The sequence below is a fragment of the Callospermophilus lateralis genome, chromosome 14, assembly GCF_048772815.1.
Source record: "Callospermophilus lateralis isolate mCalLat2 chromosome 14, mCalLat2.hap1, whole genome shotgun sequence".
In the NCBI taxonomy this organism is placed as follows: Eukaryota; Metazoa; Chordata; class Mammalia; order Rodentia; family Sciuridae; genus Callospermophilus; species Callospermophilus lateralis.
The window spans coordinates 17772440-17784903 of NC_135318.1; the positions used below are offsets into that span (position 1 = coordinate 17772440).

The following is a 12464-nucleotide window of genomic DNA, read 5'->3' on the forward strand; positions in this document are numbered from 1 at the left end:
ATGGGCGTGGAGATCGAGACCATCTCCCCGGGAGACGGTACCGGGCGGCGGAGCCGGGGAGGAGAAGGGTCCCGGGGCGGAGCCCGGCGGGCGGGGGTCTGATTCAGAGGGGTCGGCGGGAACCGAAGTAGGGGCGGGCCCAGACGCTGGCGGCTGGAGGAGACCCCAGACGCGATTCTAGGGGGTCTGGGAGACGATTCGCCACCACCCCCTTCCGCGCCCGCTCACCTAGGGGAATGAAGGCGGCGGCTCGCGACGGGGGTCTGCGGCCCGCCACCGCCCCGGGGGCCGCAGCTGCCGCTGCAGGGGCTGAAACCTCTCAGTTACCGGCTACTGCTGACTTCCTAGGGTCGGGTTTCCGCCCCGCTTTCCCTACCTGCCGGGGAAGGACCTGCTTTGGGCTCTCTGCTGCTTGGGGCATCTCCTTCTAACGCGCCCCATCACACCCGGCCTCCCGTCTGGCGGCCCTGGGAGAACTGGGCAGCGGCAAGCTGTAGGGACAGAGCCAGTCTGGGAAGGGGAAGCGCTCCCTCCGCCACTTCACTGCATCACAATTTATCGTCCCTGTCCCACTCAGTCTCCCTGGCCATCCTGTCCACCGCCATGGCCTCCACGTTTAAGACTCGCAGCCCAGACCTCCGACCTGCTGCGTGACCTGCCGAGAGAGCCCCGTATACCTCAGAGTCAGCAAGTGCGGAGCAGAACTCGCGATCCCCACCACCTTCCCCACCCAAGAGTGCTCCTCTGGGTCCTCCTGTACCCTGTCTGGGAACAGGCAGCCTTCACTTTCCTAAGCTCTTGAATAATTGGTTCTGGGTGTGTAAGGAATAGCCAATTCTTAAATAAAATTTAATTAAAACCGAAAACTTCCTTGTCTGCAGGTCGTGACAAGCAAACTTTCTATTAGATGTTCCCTTTCCCAGGAAATTGGAGGGCCTTTTGATTCCAGGCACCCTTCTTGTTGAAAGGCAGTGATGCCTAGAAGTCCCAGCCATGAGCCGCATCATCCCTGATGCTTCTTTAGCCACGCAAAGAACCTTGGTGCTGGGGTCCAGGGTGCATCTCTCCAAGCTTTGTCACCCTTCCCCGGTCTCATAGCCTCTGAACTGTCCTCCCACCTTCAGTCTCACCTCCCTGCCTTCAGTCTGGTCTCTCTTCACACCCACTCCCCTCATTTTCTTCACCGCAGCCTGAGACCTCTTTTTAAAACGCATGTTTGGAGACTGGGGATGTAACTCAGAGTGCTTCCCTCTCGTGGGTGAGGCCCTACTACTATAAAAGACTAGGAGAAGAGAGAGAAAAATATATCTGATCAGGGCCCTCCCTCAAGCAGAAAATCTTGTAATGATTCTTTGCTCTCCTTCTGCAGGCACCCTGCCCTTTGGTGATAGGGGCTGTTCTAACCTTCCACCCTAGAGCTTCTCTCAGTACTGTCCCTATGTCCACCACCACCTTTCCTTTAGCTTTGCCAAGCTGCTTGCAACTTGTTAAATACACCACTCATCCAGCAAATATTTATGAAGCATGAACTTGTGTGCTAGACCCTAGGGTTACAGCGTCAAACAAACAGGGCTCTGGCTCTGACTGGACTCTAGGCCTTTGAACATGTCTTACATGTTAACCCCTTTCCCAGAGTAGGTCCCTTTATTTCCTCGGGCAAACTCTTACTCATCTTCAAAGACCCAGTTGAACGCTTTTCTGCTTTGTGATGCTTTCCCTGGCTCCTTTAGTCACTTAGTTGCTCCCTTCTCCTGGTTCGAAGAGTTTTTTTCTAAATGTTGGCAGAGTCATTATTCTCAGGTTTGATTATCCAGCCCAGTAGCTTTAAATTCCACCCAAATTTATGCCTCCAGTGCAGACTCTGCATCTGCCTACTTGCAGTAGAAACTCAGATGTCTAATAGGCATCTCAAGATTGCCACCCTCACAAATCTGTTCCTCCTCAATTTTTCCCATCTCAGGAAACAGCTTCACCACCCATCACACTTGCCCAAACTTAAAATTCAAGCATCATTTTTGTTTTCGCCTTTTCCCCCATCTCCAGTCCATTTGCATGCCCTGTCAGCTCCACTTCCAAAATATGTCTCCAATGTATTTCACTCTCTTGTCAGCTGCCATCACTTTAATTCAAGCCACCATTGATTTCTTGTCTGGATTATTGCAACAGACGCCTAACTGTCCATCCCCCACAAAACCGCCAGAGTGATCTTATAAAATCTTAATTCAGATTATGTCATTCTCTTGCTTAAAACCTTCTAGTGGTTTCCTATTGCACTTAGTATTGAACTTGACTCTACAAGCTGCATGATCCATCTCTTTCCTACTTCCCTCCCTCCATCCAAACACCTAGTCTCCTATCAGTTCTGAAAATACATCAGTCCTTTCCTGCCTCAACATCTGTGCACTGGTTTCTCCTTCCCTCAAATCTCAGTTCAAAGTCATCTCCTTCAAAAGGCCTTCCTGGATTATCCTTTCTAAAATTGCCTATGATATTTCTCTTTAATTCATCACTGTGATTATTTTTCTTTTCTTTTCCCTCTCCTTTTTTTTTTTTTTTTTTTGCATTGGGCACTGGTTTACATCCACAGCCCTTTTTTAAAAAAAATTTTTTTAGAAAGAGAGAGAGAATTTTTAATATTTATTTTTTAATTTTTGGCGGACATAACATCTTTGTTTGTATGTGGTGCTGAGGATCGAACCTGGGCCGCATGCATGCTAGGCGAGCACACTACCACTTGAGCCACATCCCCAGCCCACATCCACAGCCCTTTTTGAGACAAGTTATCATCAAATAGTAATTTGCAATCTTCCTGCCTCAGCTTCCAGAATAGCTGGGATTATAGGTGTGTGCCACCAAGCCTGGGTGTTTTTTTTTTTTTTCCTTTCTTTCTTTTATTTTTATTTATTTATTTATTTTACCACTGAGCTATATATCTAGCCCTTTTTATTTTTTGAGACAGAGTTTCACTGAGTTGCCTATTCTAGCCTTGAATTTGAGATCCTCCTGCCTCAGTCTCTTGAGTTGCTAGTATTATAGCCATATACACACTCAGGGGTATATATTTTCTTTAAAGGACTTATCACCATCTGTAATTACCTTGTTTATTTGAGTATTGTTTGTCTCCCTCCATTAGAATGTAAACTCCAAAAGAGCAGGGAACTATATCCCAGAATCAAGCACAGGCCTGATGCATAGTAGGTACTCAATAAATAGTTGTGAATAATTTTACTCATCCTTGATAACAGTCATCATTCTATATAATCTAGGATCTATGAGTCTTTTCCCATAAATTCCTCATGAGTTTATATATTTTTTTTAAAGAGTGAGAGAGAGTGAGAAAGAGGGAGAGAGAGAATTTTTTTTTAATATTTATTTTTTAGTATTTGGCGGACACAACATCTTTGTCTGTATGTGGTGCTGAGGATCGAACCCGGGCCGCACGCATGCCAGGCGGGCGTGCTACCGCTTGAGCCACATCCCCAGCCCGAGTTTATATATTATTCTGTATCTCTGGAATCTAGTCCGGGCCTGGCATATACTAGCTTACCCATAAATGTTCTTGGAATAAATGAAGGAAAGCAAAAAGAGCAATCAAAGAAAGTTTGTGTGCAGGTAGGGCAGGCAGGGAGATTAGAGTTGAGGAAACCAATGGCATAAAGTTCAATTCCAGAGCCAAGCATAGTGGTGCACGCCTGTAATCCCAGCTGCTTGGGAGGCTGAGGCAGGAAGATCATGAGTTCAAAGGCAGGCTCAGCAACTTAGTAAGGCCCTAAGCAACTCAGTGAGACCCTGAGGTATAAAATATAAAAAAGGGATGGGGATGTGGCTCAGTGGTTAAGCACCCCTGGATTCAATTCAAGGTACCAAAAAAAAAAAAAGGGGGGTGTTTAATTCCAAGCTAGAAGGCGATGTGATTAGTTCTGTCTCATACAAGGCATAGAGTCAGAACTGGGGCCATGGGCCAGGGACCGACTCATGATACAGATGGGGACATGGTCAGAATCATACTTGAAAGTCACAGGTGAGTTTTCCTAATACCCTACTCCTTCATCTTCCCTCGTGTCTCCTTGCAGGAAGGACATTCCCGAAGAAGGGCCAAACATGCGTGGTACACTACACAGGTAGGCCTCATTCTCTCAGCCCTCACCAGCCTGCCACTCCCAAGGCAGGAAGGTCCTCTGAGCTCCTCTCCTGAGATGTCTGTCTTCAGATCAGGCCTGAAGCCCCCCGCAAAAGAGAACTGTGACCAGTCCTCTTCTCTTCATACCACAAAGGCCCTCATGGTGCCAGCTGATACTTGAATCAAGCATCTCCAGTCCCCTTCCCTCACTGGGGTTAGAGTAGTGCTCTGGCCTTCCTGATTTTGTCTTAATAGCTGGAGGTCTCTCTGAAAGGTTGAAGAGCCCCAAAACTCCCAGCAGACTCACTTTTCGTCCGACAGTATCATTCGAGAAGAGGAGGTTGGCCTCACAATTTCCTGTTTTCAAAAATACACTGCTTAATTCAATCTGCTGTTATTGGACACCAACCGTGTGACATGCCTACCTTCACTGGGTCTGTAGTTAGGACAGACAAGTCACCTGGAGCCTCTGGTGCAATGTGAGGGGTAGAATGTTGGTGGTGCTTGTCTCCCAATACTGGGGGAACCCCAAGGAGAGCTCCATGTTTTTGCTATCTCCTCCTGGATGCTATGTATCTGAAGGCCAGGTGGGCCAAGGGACATTCATTCTAGATGAGTCCTTCAGGATTGCTGGCCGGAAGATCATGAGCAGGTATTTTTCCAAGGGGGATGAGAGCTCTGCTTTGTGACCTGCTTCCTAATGTGGCAGGCTCAGTGGGTGACAGTCACTTAGCATACAGCAAGCCCAGCTAAATTCCTGGGACATGTTGGATGGGGCCATTTTTAGCAGTTCTCAGGGCCAGTGTGAAGCACCAGGTTAGTTCTAGCAGACAGTGTGGCTGTTTCTCAACAGTTGCATTGTCCGTTGCTGATGTCAGTGGACTGAGGCTGTTTTATCTCCTGGTGATGTGACCTAATTACCATGGGGCCTCTGGGCCCTCTGACCCAGGGAATTGATTTATCTGTTCTATGTGTTGCAGACAGACCAGTATTTATCAAATTACTGAAAACACAACATCTTTTTGCAAAGTCTTTTCACAGTACATATGTAGAACGGGCAATGTGCATTAAACACTAACATCAGCTATAAGTGGCTAGTATGGGGAGAGATTGATAAAACACAGTAGGGGATTATATGGAACTTTTATAAACTTTAAAAAATTAAAACTAATCTAGCAGCTTGGGAGGCTGAGGCAGGAGGATTGCAAATTCAAAGCCAGCCTCAGCAATTTAGTGAGGCCTTAAGCAACTCAACAAGAAAGAAAAAATAATTTTTTTAAAAAAAAGGATTGGGGATGTGACTCAGTGGTTAAGTGCACCTGGTTCAATCCCCAGTAACCTCCACACCCCCCAAAAAAGTAGAAAACATAATCAATGTACAGCTCATTTTTTTTTTTTTTTTTGCCGGTGGGGGTGGTGGTAGTGCTGGGGATCAAACCCAGCAGATGCTAGGCAAGCAAGATTATGTCTGTGAGATTTATCCACAGTGTTTTTTTTTTTTTTTTTTTTTAATTCTTTTACAGGGTTTTCTTTTTCTTTTCTTTTTTTTAATTTTTTTTTTTTTTTTTTTTTTTTTTTTTGGTACCAGGGATTGAACCCAGGAAAGGTTTACCACTAAGTTACATCTCCAACCCAGCCCTTTTTATTTTTTGAGACAGGGGCCTTGCTAAGTTGCTTAGGGCCTTGCCAAATTGCTGAGCCTGACCTTGACTTTATGATCCTCCTGCCTAAGCCTCCTGAATCAGTGGATTACAGGCACATGCTACTGAACATATCCCAGCTAAATGTACATATCCCATCTTTTTTTTTTTTTTTTTTTTGGTGCTGGGGACTGAACCCAGGGCCTTGTGAATACTAAGCAGGCTCCCATTTACTATTGATGAACATTTGGGTTGTTTATGGTTTTCAGTGGCTATGAATAATGTTGCTGTGAACTGTTTTGTATTGCACATAGTACACGTGTATATGTTTCTACTGAGTATATAACCAGAACTAGAACTGCTAGGGTACAGGATTACACCTCTGTTCAGTTTCAGCAGTATTGCCAAGCAGTTTTCTAAAGTAGTGCCAGTTTCCACTTCTGTCAGCAGGATACGAATGTTCCAGTTACCTCATGTCCTCACTACACTTGGTATTGTCAGGTTTTTGTTTCTGGACTACTCTAGGGGTGCCTGGTGGAATCTCATTGTGGTTTTGATTTGCATTTTCCCTGATGAATAAGGAAGTTGAGCACTTTTTCATGTGCTTACTCGCCATTTGGATAGCCTCTTTAGACTGCTCAAATGTCCATTTTTAAAATTAGGTTGTTGGGAGTGTAACTCAGTGATAAAGCATGTGCTTAGTATGCACAAGGCCCTGTGTTCAATCCCTAACACACAAAAAGCAAGCAAAAAAAAAAAAAAGTGTTAAAAAAATTAGATTCTTTTTCTTATTGATTTCTATTCTTTATATATTTTGTATATACCTATCCCAAACATCTTTTCCCACTCTGTGACTTGCCTTTTTACTCTCTTCATGATCATTTAAACAGAAATTCCTCATTAAAAAAATTCTTTTTAGTTATATATGGACACAATCTTTGTTTATTTATTTTTCTGTGGTGCTGAGGATTGAACCCAGTGCCTCACATATGCGAGGCAAGTGCTCTGCCACTGAGCCACAACCCCAGTCTAGAAATTCCTTATTTTTATGAAGTCACAGTTACCAGTTTTTTTCCTTTATGGTTTATATTTTGTGTTCAGTTCAAGAAATTTTGTCTATATCTAAGTCATGAAGGTTCTTTTTTTTTTTTTTTTTTTTTTACATATTACCTTGTAGTAAATTTATTATTGTTGTTGCTGCTGCTATTATTGCAGTGCTAGGGATCAAACCCAGGGCCTTGCTCATGCTAGGCAAGCACTCTACCACTGAGCTCCATCCTCAGCTTTAAATCTTATTTTTCATATCTGGATCTATGATACGCCTGGAATTGATTTTTGTGTGTGGGTTTGGTAGGGATCAAGGTTCGATTTTTTTTTCCCCTTTATGGATATACAGTTAATCCAGCAACAGTAATTCACAAAGTCAGTATTTCAATCCAAAAAAATTATCTTTTGTTTAATTCATTGCAGTGGCATCTTTGTCAGACTGAGTGACCGCACGTATGTAGTCCTATTTCTAGATTTTGTCATTTGGTCTGAACTTGCAGCAATAGATATATGGTCCTAAGTAGATTTGGTCATAGGAAGCTTGGAGAGATTAGGGAATGAAACAGTCTATAAATGGAGTGTGCGCCTGTGTGTGCATATCCACAAATTTGTTCAAGTATGTGTCTGTGAATGTATGTAGATCTGTGTATCTAAATATTTTCTTAGCATCTGTTTGACCATCAGGGATTTCCTCCTGTGTGTGTGTGTGTGTGTGTGTGTGTGTGCGCATAAGGAGCATGTGAGCATGCATAAGCAGCTCTGTGTATTTGAATATCTAAGCCACCTGTATGTATGTGTGAGTTTGTATTTGATGATCTTAGCATTCCTCTCTATATATCTCTGGGTAACCAGAAGGGTTTTTTCTTTTGCCTCATTTAAATCCCAAGGCAAGAGCCCAATTTATTCTGCCCAGAAGGTAGGTAATAAGGTTCTTTCTCTAGTACACAAATTGTTGGAATTCGGAAGTAAAATTATAGATGTTCAGACACTAAGTTGGCAGAGCCTCCTGTGTTAAATATGGAAAATCTGAGACCCAGATAGAGGAAGTGATTTGCCTCACCTCACACAATGAGTTAGCGCCAGACTAAAGTCAGAACCCAGTGTCTGAATTTACAGGCCAGGTCTTCCTGTGGTTGCAAATTACATTTTGTAGTGGTCCAGGGACTGCATGGAGTTGTGGAATTGCACTGTGTACAGAAGCTCTGATCTTTGAGAATTGCCAATAAGAAGTGAAAATAGAAAAGTTCTTGGGCCTTGGCCTGCTGGAAGGAGACCACACACATACATTAGGGTTGACCAGGCTTCTGCAGTTAGAGAACAAGGAGTACTCTGAACTGCTGGAGACACTACTGGGGTGTTCTGGTGTCAGACAGTTCTGGAAGCTACCACTGATCAGCAAGGTCACCTTATAGTGTTCATTGCAGCAGGGGATGATGTAACCTTTGGGTTTTGCATTGTGAAAACCTTAGGAACCATAGATGAGATCTCAATCTAAGGCTAGAATACCTGAGAAAAGAGAACTTTAGGCTGAGGAAACAGCATGAAAACCTGTAAAGTGCAGAGGCATTTGAGAATGGTATGACCTCAATAGGACACAAGGGCAGGATGGGAAGAAGAGAGCAGAGATGGTCATGAGGTAGGTAATAGCCAAATCTTGAAGTGCCTGCAGGCAATGTAGGCATATGGAGTCTGCCCTGGTGAGCTATTCAAATATTTTTAGTAGAGGAGTAATATGATCAGACTTTTGTTTAAAGAAAAAAAATCTATCTGCTTGTGGAGTAGATAATGGAACAGAGAAGTAGGATTACAGCATAAAGACCATTTAGGATGTTGTTCCTGTCCACAGGTAAGACTTAATGGTGATTCAAATCACAAGGTGGTAGTGACAATAGAAGTAGAGAAAATAGATGGATTTGAAAGAGATTTGAGGCATGGTGATAGTCTGTATATGGGGGTGAGACAAAAGAAGTGTCCAGGTTTCTTGCTTGGGAAAGAGGGCAGAATAGGAGGACTGGAGGAGCAGATTTGTGCAGAAAAAGAATTCCATTTAGACATGTTGAATCTGAACTGGGAGTTAACTTACACCACAGCTCTTTTCCACCCTATTCTTGCTTTGACAGGAATGCTTCAAAATGGGAAGAAATTTGATTCATCCAGAGACAGAAACAAACCTTTCAAGTTCAGAATTGGCAAACAGGAAGTCATCAAAGGTTTTGAAGAGGGTGCAGCCCAGGTAGGATGAGGCTACTCATTAAAGGGAGCCTAAAGAGTTGGGGTGGAGGGTCTGGGCTCAGCACCTCCAACCTCTATCACAGACCAAACTACTGCTTTTACTCTGCTAGGGCATGGCAGCGCCACCTAGTGTTCACTCTTAGCTTTGTGTCCTCACCCCTTTGGTTGCCAGCATGCCTGCTTTTTGTCACTGGGGCAGTATCTCAAGCACATCCTCCTAGGCTTGCTTGTTACTAGCTGAGGTGGTGAACCAACTGTCCAGGCCCAAGGCAGCAGAGGAGTTAGAGTGGGGTAGGCCAAGAAGGTATTTTGGTTTTGTCTTTTAACTTTTTAAAAAACAACCTTAGACATTGCAAAAATACCATAGAATTCCTGTACATTTTTTTTTATCTAGCTTCCCCAAATGGTTACATCTTACATAAGCACTGATAAAACACTATTACCCAATCTACTCAAATTTTTTAATTATTCAAAATTCAAAAATCGACTTACTCAAAAATCACCAAGTGTTCCATTCATGCCTAATGCATTATTTTTCTTGGCAATACTGGGGATGGAACCCAGGGGTGTTCTACCACTGATCTATATCCCCATCCCTTTTTTTGAGAAGATCTTGCTAAGTTCCCAGGCTGACCTCATTCTTGTGATCCTCCTGCTTCAGCTCCCAGAGACACTAGGATTATCTGCATGCAATATAGGTAACTAGGATTACCTGGCAATGCCCAGTGGGTTCTAGACAACTATTGTGATGAACATTAGCTAAAGCTCTTCTTCCTTGTCTATGAAGCATATTACATTCCATCACAGTAGGCCTCTCCACCCTTACAATCTTGCTGTGGCCTCTAATTCCTGAACCTCTTTAATATGCTGCCTTGCCACCCATGTGTATAATAAGTAATGTGATTCTTTGAATGAGAGTGAGCAAATAAAAGTGTTTGGGCCATATTCTAATTGAATAACTAGAAATGTTTGTTAAATTAATAAATTTGAGACTACTTTGTGGATTATTGTCCCATAGTCATATCTGCTGTTTCGAGGCAGAAACCATATTTGTTATACCTAGCACAATTTCAACATGCCATATATTAAATTCATCTCAGATCTTCAGTTACCATGAACATGGTTTGGGAAAATGCCATAGTTATCTCTTTTTTCTTTTAAATCAAGCTGGGTCCTCTTTCTCCTCTCCCCATCTGCCCCCATCCCTGCTAGATGAGCTTGGGGCAGAGGGCGAAGCTGACCTGCACCCCTGATGTGGCATATGGAGCCACAGGCCACCCTGGTGTCATCCCTCCCAATGCCACCCTCATCTTTGACGTGGAGCTGCTCAACTTAGAGTGAAGGCAGGAAGGAACTCGAGGTGGCTGGAGATGGCTGCTGCTCACCCTCTTAGCCTGCTCTGCCACTGGGACGGCTCCTCCTGTTTGGGGCTCTTGATCAGTGTGCTAACCTCCCTACCCTGCGGTATTATCCATTCTTTCTGCCCAAATTGCTCTATATGTGTTTGTCATTGTTCATCTTTGCTTGAGGAAACTTCAGCTGCAGATCAAAATGTCAGATTGTGCATTTCATGTGATGCATGTAGTAATTATTTCTGATCACAGACCACAGATTTCTTGTTTGCACAATCTACACTGCCTTACCTTCACTTAAGCCAGATACAAAAGGTGCTCAGACACGCAATGTACATGGTGTACACGAGGGACTTGAGCCAGTTACCTTTGCTGTCACTTATAAATTCTGTTGGCTGCTCACTTAAACAATTGTCCTCTTTGGAAATAATATGTAAAATAAAGGCTCTGTGCTTGACAACTTCCTGTCCATCCTTCTTGTAGGTAGGAAGTGCCAAGTGCCTTGGGGAAAAGAGTAGAAAGGAGACTTTCAAGTGGTTAGGAGAGTGGTACTACATTTAATACACAATGTGAGCACTGTCCATGCTGGGCCTCGTCTGCATACTTTTAAATAAATAAAATCACTGATCCTTTAAGCAACCCTGCAATGTAGATATTTCCTATTACTCATCTAACAGGCTCAGAATAACTAATCCCACAAGCCAAGCAGTCCATTGTGGGATTTATGCACTTCATGTGATCTTACAATTTCTATTTGTTTGGACCAGAGTAAAAAGGATAAGCTTCCCTTCCCCTAGATGGGAACATTTTCAGCATCTAAATAAATATAAGTGTATTAAAAGCTTGGAACCATACAAAACTCATATTGGGAAGATGCTTTTGAAAAGAATGTGTGATTCTGAACTTATTTTCACATATACTGCTTGGTTTCATCCCAGATTTGCTCCTCCATTAGGGAAATTATTTCTGAGATATATGATTCTGAACTTGTTTCCACATGTACTGCTTCGTTTCCTTTTTCTTTTTTTTGATTTGAGACAGGGTCTTGATATGTTGTCTAGGCTGGTTTCAAACTCCTGGATTCAGGTAATCCTGCCTCAGCTATTCACACAGCTGGGACTACAGGCACATGCCACCATGCCCAGCTATACTACTTATTTCCATCAACATTTCCTGTAACAAACTGGAATCCCTGGTTAGATTTTAAAATCAGTCCTTATTGCTGTGGGTTATTTTATAGATCAGAGAAAGCGAGGACAATGTTCTTTTTGTTGGCATAGAGTGAGATAAGCTCTTGGCCATAATTAGTGATGACGTGGAGGAGGGAAGAGGGCTGGTAACAGTACCCTGAAGTTTCCTTCAAAGATACACTGATATGTCACATAATGTCATATATAGGATACAGGGCCATGTCACCCTGGTTACTTTATCCAACCCTCTTGTCTCCAAGAGATTGTGGCTAATTCCTCTGCTGAGGGCCGAGCAGTTAATGAATAGGAGGTATTTAGGATGAAGAAAAAGAAGTAAGAAAGGAGCTATCTTCTTTTAATTACCCACAGTCCTGGGCTCACCTTCACAGTGGGACCAGACCAGACAGAGGGTGCTGCACTTGTTAAAGGCTGAAGTACCCATTCTTCTATGGGGCAATGCCTTTAGAATGTCTTGGTTCCCTGCTACCCTTGATGAGCAAATGCCTATGATAATTTCTCAAAATTCAGTCTGTATAAAACACATACCCACATTTTTTGCTCTCACACCAACAGGATAACTAAAAATCACATCTAAGACTATTTCAGGTGCCCCTCTACATCTGCATATAAAAGATGTAAAGTATTTATAGCCTAGGTGATAATAGGAGACATGCACCAAGAACTCCCTAAAAATCAAACACCTTTGGCTAGTACCTGGAGAGGATATGCTAAGCTTTATAAGTTGAGAGAATGACCCATTTTACTGGAGCTTTTAAAAGATGATGCAGAGCCAGGCATGGTGGCACACACCTATAATGTTACTAAGGAGGCTGAGTTTGAGGTCAGCTGCAGCAGCTTAGTAAGATCCTGTCTCAAAATAAAA

The 12464-nt window shown here is 43.4% G+C and overlaps 1 protein-coding gene across 4 annotated transcripts; it reads left to right on the forward strand.

Moving 5' to 3' along the window:
* Fkbp1b (FKBP prolyl isomerase 1B) lies at nucleotides 1–10380 on the forward strand. Of its 4 annotated transcripts, none has more exons than XM_076833532.1 (4): nucleotides 1–37; nucleotides 4074–4121; nucleotides 8928–9040; nucleotides 10252–10380. In XM_076833532.1, exons 1-4 carry the CDS (start codon nucleotides 1–3, stop codon nucleotides 10378–10380), a joined length of 327 nt encoding a protein of 108 aa, XP_076689647.1. The 4 variants fall into 4 exon arrangements, with proteins under 4 accessions (XP_076689647.1, XP_076689649.1, XP_076689648.1 ...); XM_076833534.1 differs by lacking the exon at nucleotides 10252–10380 and adding an exon at nucleotides 10207–10251; XM_076833533.1 differs by lacking the exon at nucleotides 4074–4121.
* The last annotated feature ends 2084 nt before the right edge of the window (nucleotides 10381–12464 follow it).

What these genes read in the sequence shown, in the direction of transcription:
- Fkbp1b (XM_076833532.1), top strand. Translation starts at nt 1, where the DNA reads ATGGGCGTGGAGATCGAGACCATCTCCCCGGGAGACG. An exon ending in ATGCGTGGTACACTACACAG is followed by an intron (nt 4,122 to 8,927) that starts GTAGGCCTCATT and finishes TTGCTTTGACAG; the next exon opens with GAATGCTTCAAAATGGGAAG. An exon ending in TTGAAGAGGGTGCAGCCCAG is followed by an intron (nt 9,041 to 10,251) that starts GTAGGATGAGGC and finishes CATCCCTGCTAG; the next exon opens with ATGAGCTTGGGGCAGAGGGC.